We start from the raw sequence: 20,078 nt of genomic DNA on the forward strand, positions 1-20,078 counted from the left end.
TTCCATTTCGGTTTTACAAAACCTACATTTGTCTGTTTCTACCACATGTTCAATGGAATTTTTAAACCAGCATGTACGTAGCCCACTGTCTTGGGCTGCCAGTATTAACCTTTCATTTCTTAGTTTAAATTCGCCTCCTTAACCATTCCTGCATTTGTTCTTGATCAACATGAGGCTCTTCCCAAAGTTTTCTATACTTGCAACTATATTTATGTTTTTTTCCACATTTTTTGCCTTCTCATCTGGTCATTCACCTTATATTCTTTCTTTTGTTTTTTGGCACATTCAGTTGCTGCCTGGTTTTTATCTACTTCTGTTTTGATTTCCATTCCTGCTTGACTTCGATATACTTCTGCTTAATTAAGCAGAGACGTCATCTTCAATTTATTATCATCATGTTTCAAAACTTTCACTACATTTAGGTCTTGTGAGGTCAGTAGATATGTGTGGAGTCCCACGATTGCAGATCTGTACATGTAATCAATTTCAAGGAGGCTCATCCCTCCTTCGGAACAGGGAATATATAATCTTGGTATACACAGATTTTTATAAATCATTTTGTGAGCATGAAGCATCCTTCTTGTTTTATTAATATGTAATATGTCCAACACTTTTTGGGGTCAGTCAATGACTCCAAAACTATACATTAGGACTGGAAGAGCAAATTGATTTACAGCTTGGATCTTGTTCCTAGATGTCAATGCTGTTCTCAGGATTAATTTACGTCTTCTAAAGTATTCCTTACTGAGTTTTATTCACATTTGTTCATGCTTTATTGCTGATCCTTCATCAATTCCCAAGGATTTATACACTCCCTCTTGCTCAAGTTCTTTTATGTCACATTCTTGTCCCAAACTGATGTTTTCCTGGTGCTGCAGTTTTCTTGCTTTAAAAGTTGCTTTTGCACATTTATCAACACCAAATGACATTCTTATATCATCTGAAAAAGTGTTGACAACCTGCAGCTGTGCTTTCAGTTCCTCATCTGATGAGCTATACAGTTTTAAATCATCGACAAAGAGAACATGGGAAGTCATTAGACTTTGTTGTTTTCTAGGAGCCAAATTGTAGCCATAACCTAAGCTAAGTAAACAGCTTAATGGATTAATGACAAGGCAGAATAGCAATGGTGACAGAGTCACCCTGGAATTTCCCCCTTTGAATTTTTATCTCTGGGTTAATAATCTGTCCTTTATCATGGCTTAATTGCAAAGTGGTCTGCCATTGTTTCATGGTTACTGTAATGTAGTTATTCAGTGTAGGGTGTATCTTACACATTATTAAGTACCCTTTTATCCATGAATGTGGTATATTATCAAATGCTTTTTTGTAGTCAGTCCATGCCATACTTAGATTTTTCCCCTTTTTACAGTTCTCCACTTTAACTTTATTTAACAACAAATGATTCTTTGTTCCATATGACTTTATGTTGTTGCCCTTTTGTTCTACTGCCATAATTGAGTTTTTTCTAAATGACTATGAAATCTGTCGGCGTCAATTCCTGTGTATAGTTTATACATCGTCGGAAGCCAAGTGATTGGTCTATAATTTTTAGGGTCTATATTAGATCAGCGAATGTTTAAACAAGCGAATGCTGATTGATCAACCTTATTTTAGCGAATGTTCAAAATATCAAAGCAACAGAAACTCGAATTGTTTCCTAGGGAAAGAATTTGGTTGTCCATTTCTATTGCTTCGGTATTTTCAGTGCTGTGGCGGAAAGTTACAGGTCAGATTCAGGTAAGTGTGCGATTGTGTGGATGTGAGTGTTAGGGAGGGTTAGGTGAGTTAGGTTTAGGGCTCAGGTTAGGTATGTGTGCGATTGTGTGGACGTGAGGGTTAGGGTGGGTTTAGGTGAGTTAGGGTTAGGGAGCAAGTGAGGTGAGTGTGCGATAGTGACGGACCTTAGGGTTAGGGTTTGGGTTAAGGTAAGTGGATAGTTAGTGGTGTGTGCATAATTTAGTGTAGGGTTAGGTGTCAGATTTTAGGTGTATGTGTGTGGATTTCTGTTTGTTTGGTGTGCTTGTGCTGTGTGTATGTATTTTGGATCAGCAATTTTTTTCCCTAGGAATAAAATCGCTGATCTGACAGTTCGAGATTGTAAGCTTTTGCTTAGATAAGGTCAATCAATCAGCGTTCGCTTTTTTAAACGTTCGCTGATCTAATATAGACCCAATTTTTAGGGTAGCCTTCAGGTTCACTCTTAAGTAAGAGCATTGTTTTGCCTGTTGTTAGCCAGTGTGGTGTCTGTTCAGGGTGCGCATATAAATAGTTCTTACTCATGGTTAAATCCTCTTGCAAAGATGTTAATACTTTTAATCAAAAGTTAGGTACTGCATCTGAGCTTGGGGTTTTCCAGTTAGAGGCTTTTCTCAACTTTGTTTCAGTCTTTCTGGCTGTTACTTCATCCCATTTCATATCCTGTACCTTTAAACTTCTTATTCTTTCTTGTATTTCTTCTATCTATTTAGCATCTTTGTTATGTTCTACAGGATCTTCACAGATACTTCTCCAAGATGTATCTACTTCCTCTTTTTTTGTCGGTCTTTCAATTCCTTTTACCTTATTTCCCATTTCTCTATAAAACGTTTATGGGTCATCAGTAAATTGTTTAATTTGTACTTTTCTCTTATATTTATCTGTGTATCTTCTATGTTTTTTTGCCTGTGCTGAAATTTGTAGTTTTTTTATTTGCGACAGTGCATGATGGATCCTGATCTGTTCTAATATTGTGCATTGCTTTAATTACATCTATCTTTCTTAGTATTTTTGTTGCTCTATTCCCTCTTCTATATTCTTCTAACAGTGACACTTCTTGTCTTAATTGCTTTATATTTTTCTCTATTTGCTACTTCCATGATGTTATTCGATTTCTCCCCTTCCTTTCCCTCACTACCCTGTGTTCTTGTGGTAGAACTTTATCAGTTATTAATTTAGCAGCACAGTATTATATCCTGTTTACATCTGTTATATCACATGGATCTGTATGGACAGTCCTAATTACTGCATTCATTTGTTTTATCAGACTTCTGACTTTTTGGGTTACATTGACCTTCTGTAGTGTATTTCTCTCATTGATTATATGCAGTGTGGTTCAATACATGGCCTGGAAAAACAAGGACATCATGGTAGAAACCATCTACAGTCCTGTCCTTTTTGGAATGCATCCCTTTATTTCCTCTTCCATTTTTTCACCTTCTCTGTTCTATAGCTACTGCTGGATGGATTATTTTCCAATAGCTTTGTTAATATATTGTTGTAAAGATATCAGATGGCATTCATTTTAGACTGAATTCAGAACAAGAACTGACTTCCAAAATAGGAATGTGCTTAGAGAATTTTCAGTCAGTTATCAAAAAGAAAGAAAGAAAAAGAAAATATGTATCTGTCAATAAACTAAAATTGACTGCAAAGTTTCCACTAGGTTCTGAGTTGAAGATTTACAGCTAGCCACACTGATGTTAAAATGGCATGCAGAGCTAGGATAAAAGTTTATTGACAAAGTGAAACAATGTCACTGTTAACATTTAGCTAAATAGTGATGTGAAATACAGTGGTTTTTCAACTTCACTTTGTTTTGTACAAATATTTTATCAGTATTATTCTGTAGTCTCTTTCACTGAATAGGAGCTGTTGTTTCAGGCTCTTAAATCATTTTTATTTAACTATTACAGGTGTCCCATTTCCAAAGAACTTCCAGCAGGTGTGTAAGAAGATCCTTACTCGACTTTTCCGGGTTTTTGTTCACGTTTACATTCATCATTTCGATCGTGTCACCTGCATGGGTGCAGAAGCACATGTGAATACATGCTACAAGCATTACTTCTACTTTGTTTCAGAATTCAGTCTGATCAACCCTCGAGAGCTGGAACCACTGGTAAGAGTATGGGTTAGACTGCAATACAGCTGCCATTTAGATACCAGCATAGTTTATACTGCATCAGGGAAAAGGCTAAGATGAAAAAATATACACTGCTTTCAAATCCAATGTGCGGGTTGCTCCCTCCCATCTTTACAAATGGAGTGCACAGAAATACTAACTGCCACATTGGAAAACTGATGCTTCCCATCTTAATAAAAGAGTAGGAAGTGCCATTCTCTTCATGCAAACATGCTCAGTGAGTTATTTTTCCTCTTCTGGTACTGGCAGACATTATGAACAATAACAAAAAAGGGCTATAGAAAAAAAAAACTACAGCTTCACTGTGTAAATACCATATTAAAAGGCAATTAAATACACAGTAAAACTAGGCAAGCTTTTGGACTAACTGTTTCCTTCCACAGGTCATTAAAGTAACATGGTTCATACAGGACATTTAAGTAAATGTCATAATTTTATTAAGCTAATCACAATGGCATTGATTCAGAAAAACAGTTTTATAAGAGACATTACTAATTATTATTTAAATTTAGTTGTACCACAATTAAAAAGGATTCTTTCCGTATTACAGTGCATCATTTCATTGTACCCAGACGTAGACTATCATAATGAATAATGAGTGTAGACCGAGTTACTTACCACTTTCTCAAAGTTTAAATAGAATTTCATAATTTATGTTAAAAATGTTGTGAATTTATCCTTAACAATTTGAGTTTAATTGGAAATGTTAAATACAGCACTGTGGTATGGGTACATCAGTGGCACCATCATACGCATGTGTATACCAGGACTTTAAGAAGAACAAGTTCATTAATTCTAAATTTACTGTTACTTACATTTTTTAGCTGTTACATTAACAAGGTATCTATTACTTTAGAGTTCTTAGGCTTTAGAGCTTCATTTTATGAGTTTTTAGAGTAAGTTAGCAGTGTGACATGGTTAAAGTTTGCTATAAGTAATATGGGGACTTCTGTTCATTTTTTTAGATGTGGTAATCAGTATGGAAGTTTGTGATAAAAAGTTTTCCAGCAGCATTTTTAGAAAGGACATGTTCGTTAACAGTTATCTACATTATGATAGTTTTCGTCCATCATTCATGAAACGTAATGTATTTCGTGGACAAATAATTAGATTAAGTCAACTAATTAGTGATGATGAAACTTTTTTTAAAGACGTTAATAAAGTAATACAGTTATTTCAAGAAAGAGGATATCCATTAGAAAAGCTTTCTATAATTTCCAGCAATATAGGAGAACAAAGGCATGAGAGGTTTCCCCCGATATTGGAGGCAGGATTTTGTCCTAAAAAATCAAGGATAGCAGGAGAATGTGAAGGTAGCAAAGAGTTTAGTTGTTCTTTCTCATTAAGTGTGGAAGGGAAAAATATTTGCCATATTATTAGTAATAATTGGAAAATTTTGACTGGAACTCAAGAGCTTGTCAGTATTATAGGGGACAGACCTAAGTTCATCTATAAGAAAAGTCAAAATTTAAAGCAATTATTAGAAAGTTCTTTTAGGCTTACACCATCTTCTGTAAAAAACAAGAAATTAGGAACATTCTCTTGTCATGACTGTTCAAAATGTAGGTGCATTTTAACAGTGAGCAGTTTTTACTTTGAACACAATCATTATTTATGCATTGCTAAAGATAGATTCACCTGTCAGACTGAAGGTCTGGTTTATGCTGCAGTGTTTTCTACTTGTAAACTTTTATATAGGCAAAACTATATTTAGATTAACTGATAGAATTAAAAAGCATGTTTCTGCTATCGAGAAGGACAGCACGAATGCACTAGCTAGACATTCACAGACATGTTCAGACTTTAGGAAGTTTCAATTCATGGTTGTGGAAAAAGTTAATAAGCAAAAGTTTGTGGGGGCTTTTAACTCTTATTTTGAATTTTTGAACTTAAATGACAGATTTTTTTAAGAGCAGGTGTCACTCCTGGGATTAGTGAGAAAATCTCAATGAAATGTTATGTTAAGTTCAAAAACATTTAGATAAAATGGTCATGCATTTGACATATTTTTTTTTTTCTAAGGTTAGTATAGTCTAAGGACTTTTAAATAGATCTGATATCATGTTTATTCATATATTTGTATGGACTGGATTCATTTCATTGGATAATTGGATAATAATACGTGTACGGGTCGCTATTTAAATGGATTTGATGTTTAATGGTGGTTTTCTGAGGAATTTCTGATGAATAAAGGAACGAAAGCGCTTAAAACTTATTTTTCTGAGTGCCTGACATTCTGTTCTTGTTCTAAAGTACCTATTATATTAAGTTTTATTTAAATAATTGATTGATATGTTGCAGAAATGTTGTGAACCACTGGACATTAACTATTCTTCTTGTCAGTAAAAGTTAACATCTTAGATGTGACTAAAATAAAACAATGAGAAATTAGACAGCAAATTATACAGGAAACCTGTTGAGGTTAGTAAAGCTTTGTTGTATCACAAAATGCTATCCTAGACATGTTATTAATTACATCCAGTATTATTTATTTTGTAGAATTATATGAAATATGTCCAAAACATGCATTGTCACTACTTGGAAATAACAGGCTGTTAGACCACTTATATTCAGCTGCTGCTTTAGAAGAAACTTTGTCTGGGGTAAGATGGCGTTGGATTTGCTGTACACTTAAAGAAAATAAGGAAAATAATGCCACTGAATGTGTAGGTATCAGGAGGCACGTGAAAATAAAACACGGTGTCATTTGCATAGTTAGTAAATATAATACTGCTAGTAAAGTAACCGAAGAGGTTATAAAAAGAAGCTGTGACATAGTTTTCACTAATTCTTATATTGCTTAAAATCTGGGGCATAAACTACTTTTTCCCATAACGGCATTATGAATCTGAGGAAATATTTGAACTAAAAATTGTCACCTCTGTTAAGGACAGCCTTGAGACCTTCTTCAACTATGTCAGGAACCTTTGAAAGACTCGCCATCACGTTATCTGAACTTGTGCTTTCCAATAACACTCACTCATCTCTAAAAGACACAGCCAACATACCTGCAGATAAACTAAGTTCAAACTTCACCCCCCCCCCAATCTCCCTCACTTCTCTGAAAGAACAGTAGCTCTATGGGCCCTGACTATTAGCCAGTGTTCTTTCTTGTCAGTATGAAGCACTGTTTCACAGACCCACTCCTGAATCTGTTCTGTCTGAGCTTCTCAACTGATTTCGTAACACAGGCCTGGAGAACAGCTGGGGTTGCTCCCCTTCACAAGGGAGGCCCCACCACAAGTCCTGGCAACTACAGACCAATAAGCCTTACCAGCATAGTATGTAAGACACTGCAGTGCATCATTGTAGCATTTAAAAACAATGATATTGTCAGCTTACAGTCCCTTGATCCTAAATTGTTGGGTTTGGGGAGGAAAGACCCTTCCTGCTAAATCTAGTGGACTTCTTTGAAAAGGTTACTCAGGCCCTGCACAGGAGAAATTGGTTCACACAGCTTATCTTGAACTGGGTACGGCCCTCAGTAGCGTTCCATGTGGGGGTATAACTGATAGACTAATCAAATTAAGTATAAACCTCCTATATAACCCATTGGAAAGCCAGCTGACCCATAAACAGAACACAGCAAATCAAGGTAAAAGGTATGCTGTCCTTAAAAGTCCTGTTACTAGTGAGGTCGCCAATGCAAGCACTGGCATTGTGGCTACTGCACTTTAGTGTTTACTTCTCTGAAGTCAAGGCTGATGAAAAGGAACTTTGGTTGATGACATACACAGATGATTACAAACTTGGACCCATTATCTTCATCATTATTTCTCCAGAAGGCACCAAGATCCTATAAGAGGGACTAATACATACAAGCAAATGGTGTTAGGACTATGTTCTAAAGCTAAGTGCCAGAAGCGTAGTGTCATGTCTATTAGTAAGCAGGACATCCTGTACGTCTAGCACATTAACAACATCCCCATCAAAACGGACATAGTTAATGAGAAACTAGGCACTTTTGAAGACAATGAACTCTTTCAACTGCTATGTATCTTCCACTGTTAGAAAGTCTTTCTGTCTGGCCCAGCTCATCACCCGAGGGATATCTTCTATGTCCAAGAATATTATAATTCCTCTCTTCTCTTTCCTTATCAGGCCATCAGTGGAATATAATGTCCCTGACAAAACACATAATCCAACATGAGAAACTCTAAAAAGATCAAGAATATGAACTCTGTGAGCTATGCATAATGCAAAGTCCTCAAGCCATCCTATCCTGTGTGGCCTCCTACATGTTCACAAAACCTGTATCATTAGGAGCACCCATACAAACAATGTGGGCCACCATAAAAACAAACAGAAACTGCCAGTTGGACAGATTCCTGTCCCAAAGAATTCCTCAGCTGTCTTCATATACAGCCTAGTTGAATGGGTGAGTAACCATAAATGCACCCCAGGTTTCAGGTCACATTCTCTTATGGAAAAAGACAGCAAGACGTGGACATCTCCGTGGCTAGGCTATAAATTATGCACTTGAGCAGCTGGCTAATATAACCCATGAACTTATGAATATGTTACTGTAACACCTTTAGTGAAGAATGTAAAAGAGGCACATTTAGATTTTGTAACTGTCAGATAAGGTCTATAATTTCTGAAACTGATATATTTATGTTTCCTGAAACAAGGACTATGGGTCTTCTTCATGTACATGGGAACAGGGCTATTATGCTGTATACGTCTGTAGCAAAGCTCTTGGGGATTGACAAAAGAGTTTTACATAACAGGACAAGGCATTTCTCATTGTTTATGAGGCATTGCTTAAGCAGTGCACTTCATGCATGGAGAACATACGCAAAAGACCCACATTCTGATCATTTATGAGTTACCAAATACATACTGTATAGTGGTACGTCACTTGTTAATACAATGATCCCACTTCATACTGGTATGTGGTCTGCAAAAAAAAAAAAAAAAAAAGATGATTACACATCAGGCAAATCCTTACCAACAGTGGAGTTCTCTACTGTGCAGGCAAACCTGCTACTACACACAAACTTGTCCCACCCCACACACAGTGATGCTAGCAAATTCCATCAGTGGGAGTTTGCACAGCACCATATCCCCTCATTACCATGTATTATGCTAATGAACTCCCAGTCCACTGTCATGTCTATGGAGTGAAACATCCTTATAAGTCACTGCTAGGCATAATGGTGGACTGCAGTGCAGCAGCGACAGGCAGCTTAGCGAGTGATACTAAACCGTACAAAGTAGCTACACAGAGCTAATTAGTGCGATCTAATGTACCATCCTAAGCAGCCTGTAACTGTGACATTGCGTAATGCTGATACAGTGGTGTAGTACACTATGTTCTGTATGGTTCAAGAAAACAGGACGTTGTATGCTGCTGTGGTCAACCGGGATTCATGTCTGTGAACTGTAGTAGTTCACAGAAGCATACTAGACATGGCGAGCACAATGTTATTCTACATCTGTACATTATGTCTGTGAATTCCAGGGACTGTGCTTTTCTAAGCAATGTATATAGGTAGATATTAACATAAGAAGCCTAGTGTATGTAGCTCTAAGTACATATTGTACATTTGACATTGGGAAAACTGAGCAGGCTGGACATACTAGAGTACTGGAACATATAAAATCTATAAAAGCTGTAAAAGTGCACTAGCTAAACATTGCAAAGAATATGCTCTAGCTAATAGTTTAGGATTTCAAACAGAAGTTACCAGTAGCAAACTTAGTGGCGATACTAGAGACACTAATACATTGTGAAAATATTTGGCAGTTGTGTTGTGATTCTGCTAAATGGCAAGGACTTTATGATTAGATTTTTAATTTTTAGCTTAATTTACAATTTTTTCCTTTTTAAAAAGTTATTATGGTGGGTCTAAATGACATGATGTCTTTATTTTTAGTGAGTCTACGTATATACAGAAAGATGGCGTAACTATGGGCACACCCTGTGCAAATAGCTACGCCAATGTAGTGATAGCCCACTGGGAGGAGGAATTCCTCTTTCATACTAGTGAATATAAAGACAATGTGGGCTGCTATAAGAGGTTTGTGGATGACCTCTTTTTTATTTGGCATGGGAACGTTGAACATCTGCTGTCATTTGTTGATAAGATTAATAATTCCACCAGTTTTTTGAATTTCACATTGTGCTACTCTCCAGAGTCTATTAATTTTTTGGATGTATGTATTTATAGGTTGGATAGTGGGTTGTTGAATATACATAGGAAGTTGTGCTATAAAAATACTTTTCTCCATCGCCAGAGTATGCACCCTAGGTATGTCTTTGACAATGTACTGAAAGGTCAGTTAATGAGAGCCTCGAGATTGAACCCGAGTAATGATGGTTATCATGAGGAATTAACTAAATTAAGGGACATGTTCAGTGAGAGAGGATATACCAGTGTAGCACTTGACAAAACAATAAGGGAAGTGAATAACTTGAGATCTACTACTACTAAACCCTATTTCTCTGAAGGTATAGAGGGAGACAATGCTGCTGGGAATGATATTATACAAGCATTAAGAGCTCCCATGTTTTATACCAAGGATGATACACTTTAGAAGTTTTTGAATAAGCACTGGCAGGTACTAAAGTTAGATCAAGATTTGAGTGTGAACCTAAGGTTGTATATAAGAATAAACCCAACCTTAAGAACATGCTATGTTATAGAAACATTTTTGATGCAAGGGTTAAACTTAGGGACTCTGATTATAACACTAAACCCTGCGGTGGATGTAATCAATGCGTGGCAATTGACACTAGCATGACTTTCACCAATCCTCATAATAATTTTGTATATAATTTTAATACGGGGACCAATTGCATGAGTAAGAATGTTATATATTTAGCTAGATGCCAGGCTTGCACCTCTTACTACATAGGAAAAATGAATAGGATGCTTAAAGAAAGAATAAGGGAGCATTTGTATCATATTAGAATTGGTTCTGATACCAATGCCCTGGCTAAGCATGTTAAATGTTCAGGACCTCACCATACTTTTTTGTTTTCAGTGATACAGGAGGTGTTTGAGAGTAACAGGGGAGGTGATTTGCCCAACTATACATTAGAATGTGAGATGAGGTGGATAATTAGATGTAAGGCAGACCAATGATAGGGTTAATATAAGACCCATTTTGAGAAAAAGGAAGTGTCATAGGAGTGATCAGAGGGAGTTACAATAATAATTTATATCATATGTTGGGGTCTGCTTTGTAATCTATAGATCTCACCCTTTAACATTTACACTTCTAGGTTAGTATTTGGGTTTACCCTTACATCAGTTTTTCCTCACCTTTGATCCATGCATTTCTGCATATATCCTTGTCTGTTCACAGCCCCTCAGAGTTGTTAAGGTAGTTTTGTTGTAGGATTTTTGTTTCCTCATTTATATGTGTATTGTTGAGATTTATGTCTTAGCTCACATTACAAGTTTGTTCTATATACATTTGTTGCTTTTTTACACACATAACTTCCTAGCACAGTGCTTGTATGTCCATTGTCCCTGCTCTAGTAAGCTGTCATAATTTTATTAATTTTATATCTATGTACAACACTTGTCTTGGCTTAGATTTTAAGTCATGTAATTTACCATAGTTATTTTTTCGTGGAAATATTTTATAGTTTATGTTTTTATAGGAATGCTTGCTCCTTTTTAAATTTTTACGTAGTGATGCCATCCAATTAGATTGTTTGTGTTAGTATATATACTACTGCATTTTAAATGTATTTGAACGTCTGATGAAGCCTCTTGGGTGAAAGCGCTAACGTATATGTAATAAATTTATCAGATCTGTTACGCAGTGTTTGCCATTATTACTACGAAGTTGTTTCTACAGTTGCTTGTGGAGGAACATTTTATTTGAACTTTTGTTGAATATCGTGGGTGTCCCGCTACTTAACCCTGTATTTTTTGGTTTATATCGTTTTTCTGATTTGGTTATCAGGGTTACAGCTCCGTTGGCTAGGTGCGTTCATTTACGTGTTTTTTGGCTTTCTATTTTTACTGCACCAGCCCAGGAGGATGGCGGACAATGAAGATGGAAATATCGAATTACCTTATGTTCCGGTTAACGTCGATTTGACTAACCGGAAGGGAGAACGTTTCAGGAACTGCGTAATGGGGATGGATAATCTATTGATGTCGTATGAACCGATGCTGGAACCGCATGGAGATGGATGTAATGATGCCAATCTGACTGAGGACCTGAATCGTTTGGAAGCGGACTTTCTCAAGTTGAAGAAATTGCAGTTACAGCGTCAGCATTTCGAAGTCTGCTTGGCGAAGCAGATTGTGCCTCGTGGGCTGCGTGTGCTTAAAATGCCCACTTCAGGTAACGCTTATCCAGAGCTACTTTATAAGTGGCAGAGACTCAACCTTGAGTTGAGTTTCAACTATATGCGTCTATTAAATGATTTCTATTCCTCCGAAGAGAATACACTGCGTAAATCTGTGAATGACTTATATGAAAGAGTTAGGAAGAGGTATGATAATGCCACAACGGACGTTAGACTTGATAGAGTGCTCGATAACGTTTCTCTTTTCGAGAAACGTTTATTAGAGCAAAAGAAAAGCAAGATTATGAGAGACACATTTGATTTTAAAAATAACAATGTTTTTACTTGGCCGAGATTTCAAGACAGCAGGGACAGAGTGAATAATACTGGTTTTTCCAGCAGACATGAGAAAGCACCGATTACGTCGGTCAATGGACTTGATTCTGGTACTAGTAATGTGAATAATGTGAATGTTTTAGTTAATGACATATGTACTACGAATCACAATGTCTGTGATACAGTAAATCCAGTTGATATAGACACTGATCCTACAGTACCACCTGTAATGGATGAAAGTAATACTGTTAATAGAGGGTCAGTAGCTTTCAACAGTAATAATACAGGGTGTGTTTCAAGTAATGAAATGGTGGTGAGAAGGAAGACACATATGACTGATGCTGTTCCACTCACTTCTAACAATCAGACCACTTATACCCCTTTCCCTATAGCTCAACAACAACGTGCAGGGAGGAACAGGTCCATGAGCAGGGGCCGTCAGAAGAGGAAGGGTCCCGACCCTAAAGAAAATGTGGGAAAAAACAGTAACTCGTTAATAATTAATATCTCTAGTAGGACATTAACCATACATGAGGAACAAGTCCTCAGTAAAGGGTTAAGTTTTATTCCTACCAGTAATGCAGACTTGGTTGATTCCATTATTGATATAAAGACATTTGTCAGGAATATACAATTAAAGTTAGATTTTGGAAAAGGTAATGTATTGTGTACTAACAGTGACTTCCGTCCCAATAGCTCATATGTACCTCAGCTACATCCCTTATTGGATGTATTTTCTAAGTTAGTTGAGAATGAGATTTATTCATACTATGAAGAAGGTAATAGACCTAGATATGTCTAATTTGAGCTATAGACAGAGACAAGCTCTAAACACATTGATAGCAGACACTACTATAGCTATCAGACCAGCTGATAAGGGTGGCTCTATAGTGGTCTTGGACACTGACATGTACATTGATGCCATGACAGAATTGTTAAATGAGGAAGCGTTCTACCAACGGGTTGATATGACTAAAATCACAGAAATGGTCTTTAGTGTATATTTCATGCTTGATGATTTGATTGCATCCAGCTCGATATCCAAGGACCTATATGATTATCTGAAGGTCATTAATCCTAGATTACCTGTGATACAAGGCCTTCCCAAGGTCCATAAGTCACTCACCAAACCACCCATGCGACCGATAGTTGCAGGCCAGGGCTGGCTGACGGAACCAATGTCAGTTTATATAGAACATTTTATACGGCCTCTGATTAATATGGTCCCTCACATCCTTAAGGATAGTAAGCAATTTCTAGTGGAATTATATACGTATTTGAAACAGATGACTGGCTCCAGTAAATATCTATTGGTCACCCTTGATGTGATGAGCCTTTTCACTGTGATTCCCAATGAAATAGGGGTCAGGTATATGCAATGTTTTTTGCATGCTCATTCTACACTTTCAGATGAGAAGATAGACATGCTATGCCTCTTTATGGAGACTATTTTACAAAACAATGTCTTTATTTTTGGTGAGTCTACATATATACAGAAAGATGGCGTAGCTATGGACACACCCTGTGCAAATAGCTACGCCAATGTAGTGATGGCCCACTGGGAGGAGGAATTCCTCTTTCATACTAGTGAATATAAAGACAATGTGGGCTGCTATAAGAGGTTTGTGGATGACCTCTTTTTTATTTGGCATGGGAACGTTGAACATCTGCTGTCATTTGTTGATAAGATTAATAATTCCACCAGTTTTTTGAATTTCACATTGTGCTACTCTCCAGAGTCTATTAATTTTTTGGATGTATGTATTTATAGGTTGGATAGTGGGTTGTTGAATACGTGTATACATAGGAAGTTGTGCTATAAAAATACTTTTCTCCATCGCCAGAGTATGCACCCTAGGTATGTCTTTGACAATGTACTGAAAGGTCAGTTAATGAGAGCCTCGTGATTGAACCCGAGTAATGATGGTTATCATGAGGAATTAACTAAATTAAGGGACATGTTCAGTGAGAGAGGATATACCAGTGTAGCACTTGACAAAACAATAAGGGAAGTGAATAACTTGAGATCTACTACTGCTAAACCCTATTTCTCTGAAGGTATAGAGGGAGACAATGCTGCTGGGAATGATATTATACAAGCATTAAGAGCTCCCATGTTTTATACCAAGGATGCGATACACTTTAGAAGTTTTTTGAATAAGCACTGGCAGGTACTAAAGTTAGATCAAGATTTGAGTGAATTGGTGGGCCCTGAACCTAAGGTTGTATATAAGAATAAACCCAACCTTAAGAACATGCTATGTTATAGAAACATTTTTGATGCAAGGGTTAAACTTAGGGACTCTGATTATAACACTAAACCCTGCGGTGGATGTAATCAATGCGTGGCAATTGACACTAGCATGACTTTCACCAATCCTCATAATAATTTTGTATATAATTTTAATACGGGGACCAATTGCATGAGTAAGAATGTTATATATTTAGCTAGATGCCAGGCTTGCACCTCTTACTACATAAGAAAAACGAATAGGATGCTTAAAGAAAGAATAAGGGAGTATTTGTATCATATTAGAATTGGTTCTGATACCAATGCCCTGGCTAAGCATGTTAAATGTTCAGGACCTCACCATACTTTTTTGTTTTCAGTGATACAGGAGGTGTTTGAGAGTAACAGGGGAGGTGATTTGCCCAACTATACATTAGAATGTGAGATGAGGTGGATAATTAGATGTAAGGCAGACCGGCCCCCTGGCCTTAATGATAGGGTTAATATAAGACCCATTTTGAGAAAAAGGAAGTGTCATAGGCCGAGGAAGTGATCAGAGGGAGTTACAATAATAATTTATATCATATGTTGGGGTCTGCTTTGTAATCTATAGATCTCACCCTTTAACATTTTTGCTTACACCGGGACACTTCTAGGTTAGTATTTGGGTTTACCCTTACATCAGTTTTTCCTCACCTTTGATCCATGCATTTCTGCATATATCCTTGTCTGTTCACAGCCCCTCAGAGTTGTTAAGGTAGTTTTGTTGTAGGATTTTTGTTTCCTCATTTATATGTGTATTGTTGAGATTTATGTCTTAGCTCACATTACAAGTTTGTTCTATATACATTTGTTGCTTTTTTACACACATAACTTCCTAGCACAGTGCTTGTATGTCCATTGTCCCTGCTCTAGTAAGCTGTCATAATTTTATTAATTTTATATCTATGTACAACACTTGTCTTGGCTTAGGTGTTATGTTATATATGTACAGTAACTATGTGTGCTGATTTTAAGTCATGTAATTTACCATAGTTATTTTTTCGTGGAAATATTTTATAGTTTATGTTTTTATAGGAATGCTTGCTCCTTTTTAAATTTTTACGTAGTGATGCCATCCAATCAGATTGTTTGTGTTAGTATATATACTACTGCATTTTAAATGTATTTGAACGTCTGATGAAGCCTCTTGGGTGAAAGCGCTAACGTATATGTAATAAATTTATCAGATCTGTTACGCAGTGTTTGCCATTATTACTACAAAGTTGTTTCTACAGTTGCTTGTGGAGGAACGTTTTATTTGAACTTTTGTTGAATATCGTGGGTGTCCCGCTACTTAACCCTGTATTTTTTGGTTTATATCGTTTTTCTGATTTGGTTATCAGGGTTATAGCTCCGTTGGCTAGGTGCGTTCATTTACGTGTTTTTTGGCTATATATATATATATATATATATATATATATATGTGTGTGTGTGTGTGTGTGTGTGTGTGTGCATATCTATATATATATATATATATATATATATATATATATATATATATATATATGAATGTGGTTATTGGTTCCCTAGTTTGATTCTTGGCTGAGGGGCCTTGTGAGTGGAGTTTCCATGTCCTCCTGTGTGGGATTCATCTGGGTGCTCCGGTTTCCTCCCACATTCCAAAGATATGCAGTAGGTGGACTGGACACTCTAAATTGGCCATAAGTGTGCATATGAGTGAGTAGTGTGGAAGAACTACTGTGGCAGGGCTAGCCATCCGGCGGTTTGAACCTTGGCTCTAAATGATTGTCACTGGTGAAGTGACGCCCTAACCCCATGTGTAAAAATGGGAAAAAGAGGCTGTGAAGGGATGGATGAAGGACAGATGAGGAAAGAAAAACTATCTGTTTTTATCGAATATTTATTTACATTTCAGCAAAGTACTTATCCACCAATGTAATTTTGGTGTCATTCACCTTTTTGTTGCTGTTGTTATAAATAATAAGACACCATCACATTTTTCAAGGAATGAGAAAAGATAAAACTTACCACATACTGCTGACATTCCAGCACCAACATGAATAGCGAGACCCAGGACGGTACTCTTGTATCAAAGTACGGCAAGCTGTCAGACAGATGTAAGAAATGTAATAGGTATAAATATACAAGTAAATGTCAGCATGGCCTGATTCATCATGGCCAATCCTGGACATATTACAGAAGTGCATGTGGTATCCAAAAAGACTGTAAAGATTAGGAGATAGAAGAGATACAGGTCAGTGAGATACAGGTCAGTGAAAAATTCAAAGTCATTCACTGTTTTACTGGTTAGATAGGCAGATAGTCATGGTAAAGAAAAGTCTGTGCAAAAAATCTACTGTGTCATACCAAATGCATTGAGATTAAATATACTGATGAAGTAGTTTCAGCAGTGAAGAAAATCCTCCTGAAATTTGTTAGCTAGCCAGATACAGTACTTAAGTATTTACAAATAGCTACAGCATTATGATTGTCATTGTATTGTATCCGCAGTGCTGCAGTCCATTTCGTGTGTAACTGTAATTAAAACGCCCCTTCTGATTTTCTATGACACCCAAAAACTAAAATAATTAGATTTTTAATAATATCTGAACCTTTTCCTGCTGTAGTAAAGTCCATGCATTACTACAAGCATTTATTATTTTCTAATGTGAAATACCCCACTTGCCTGGCTAGGACTTATTCTGGCCTCCCTAGGAGCCCCCCCTTACATCACTGTAGTCACAGGCCATTCTCATTGGGTTACTAAGAAGCTGCTGTGTCATGCTGTCTCCTTCCCACCCTGCCCAACCACCAATACCTGAGCCCAGGTCACATCCAGCCATCTGCTGCTAACCAGTGGGTGGGAGAATTTGTTTTTGAACAACTATCCCCTTTATCATCACTACATGCATGACATACAGTGCATTCACATGGTTTCCAGCCGTTGCTTCCCCATGCTGACATTCCTCATGCACCCCTCTTTTTATCTGCCTTTTCTGGGGGTGGTAAAATGTTGGGAGCTCCCAATTCTCCTTCCCCAGAAATAGTGAGTTAGTAGTCATTAGCTCAGGTCTTGTCCCAACCGTTTCTGCCACTGACCAGCTCATATCAGACCATAGAACTAGAACACTGTTTCAGCTGTTAGTTAGGGAATGCTGTTCACGCCCTGTACTCTTTTTGTAAGAAGCCTATGTGCATGCTCCACTTGTTGTATATACCAGGTCAGCTGCATCTGCATGTTCCAGTTACTCTGAGAAATAAAATAAATACTATCTCCCATTTTCCCAGCATATCACAATCCAGGCATCCCAGGCTGCCTCCCAGCACATTCACATTCACACACGCACTCACACATACACACACGCACACGCACATGCATGTCATGCATATGCACTTATCGATCAGTCTAAAAAAAATATGTATATGCATATATATATATATATATATATATATATATATATACACACACACACACACACATATATATATATATATATATATATATATATATATATATATACACACACACACACACACATATATATATATCTACACACACACACACACACACACACACACACACATATATATATATATATATATATATATATACACACACACACACACACACACACATATATATATATATATATATAGATATATATATATATATATATATGTATGTATATATACATAAAATGTCACATTCTGCAGGTACTGATTAATTTGTAGAATCATCTTTCACAACAAAATGGATTATAAAATCTGAGATCAATGACCCCTAGGCTGTTTCCTGTTTCTACTCCTCTCTAAAGTTATTTACATGGCATGCATTGACTTGTACCATGAGCAGAGACATTATTGCTTATGGAGTTGTGGAATCTAGCTGATGCCTGCCTTCATGGACAGTGTTTCTGCTGCACTGACATTTGCTGACATTAGATGGCAGGCTTGCATCACTGAAACTAACCCTCACTCTGTGAATTATATAGCTATACAGTTGTCTCAGGGAGGGTACTTTCTGTCTAGCTGCTGGATGAATGACTGCACCATCTTTAAAGGTCTGCCTGCCAGCTAACGTTGTACCTCACTCTTGGATTTCTCCACTGTACCCAAAGCATGAAAGTAGGTAAAACAAGTACCTGCAGCAAACTAATGTAGTGAAGTATGTTGCTGTGATTAGACTTACAACTGCAGCAGCGGCATTCGCAAACCAAGTTGTTTCTTTTGATTAGCAAACACCCTCAGGAAAGTGTCACTTGCTACTGTTTTCCCAGGCAGTTCATTACTCTGCAAAGGCTGGATTCTTTGCCTCACTAATTTAAAGCACTGCCCACTGAGATTGTACCTTATTCTGGACTGTAAACTACCAGCATTGCAACAGGCTACCATCAGCTCCGTAGTCTAAATGCATCCCTTATTCTAGATGTACCTTGTGGATTTCCTTGATTATAGGACTATAAGCAGGCATGTATTTTAATGATATAAGAGATGAAATCATGTATCTTCAGTCATCTTGTTAAGAATGTTGGCTTTTGAACCATTAGTAACTCAGGAGATTAAAGTATGTTTTATTTATTTTTTTGTATTAATTTGCTAATTAGGTAAGTGAACTGGCCCTGAAGTCCTTTATGCTAATCTTCTGCTCCAGAAGGCATCAGCAAAGTGTAATATATACTCCTTTATACAACTTAACTTCGTAATTCATGTGCAAAAGATATAAAGCAAAATAAGGTACTGTTGCAGACAAGTGTGCTTGTTAAACATTCCTACATATTCTTGTTAGATTGCATGCAAATTCATCCACAATTGATAGAGCAAGTTGCTGTACATAGTTACCAAGCATCCCTCTTTGGGAAGATGTTAGTAGCAAAGTCTACGCTGACTCTGCGTAGAAATCACTTTTCAGTAGAGTAAGACAATAAAACTAGCGGCATTAGAATGAAACATAGCAGTATCACCTAGAATAGGTAAAGTGAGTTGTAGCAGCTGAGCTAAAGCACGAATGCAGATGAAGAGATAGTAGTAGTGGTCATTAGATATTAATTTTTCAAGAAATGTCAAAAGTGGTGTGCAGGCATAGTGGCTTAGTGGTGAGATCTCTACCTAACAGCTCACGGTATGTGGTTCAGTCCTAGCCTCCGATCATTATGTAGGTGTCCGCAAGTTTTTTTCTGTCAGCATGGATTGTCTCCATGCATAGTTCTTAATTGTCCCTGATTTTGTCAGATATTTTTGGCCTATCTGTCATAGATCTTTTTTTATCATTATTATTATTATTATTTTCTAGTAAATCACTGACAATTACAGTCAGTCAATAATGTCAAGAGATCAGTCTGATACTCCATATCTTG

At 36.9% G+C, this 20,078-nt stretch overlaps 1 protein-coding gene across 1 annotated transcript in view; it reads left to right on the plus strand.

Annotated features, from left to right (window-relative positions):
• The window catches only part of MOB3C (MOB kinase activator 3C), an 810,703-nt gene that overhangs the window by 635,468 nt on the left and 155,157 nt on the right, over nucleotides 1-20,078 (plus strand). Inside the window, exon 4 of the mRNA XM_044085817.1 lies at nucleotides 3,675-3,877. Within this exon, the coding sequence (XP_043941752.1) occupies nucleotides 3,675-3,877 (203 nt within the window). The remainder of the gene's footprint in view (nucleotides 1-3,674; nucleotides 3,878-20,078) is intronic.

The sequence above is a fragment of the Protopterus annectens genome, chromosome 10.part0 (assembly GCF_019279795.1).
Source record: "Protopterus annectens isolate FY-2018-M chromosome 10.part0, PAN1.0, whole genome shotgun sequence".
Classification (NCBI taxonomy): domain Eukaryota; kingdom Metazoa; phylum Chordata; order Ceratodontiformes; family Protopteridae; genus Protopterus; species Protopterus annectens.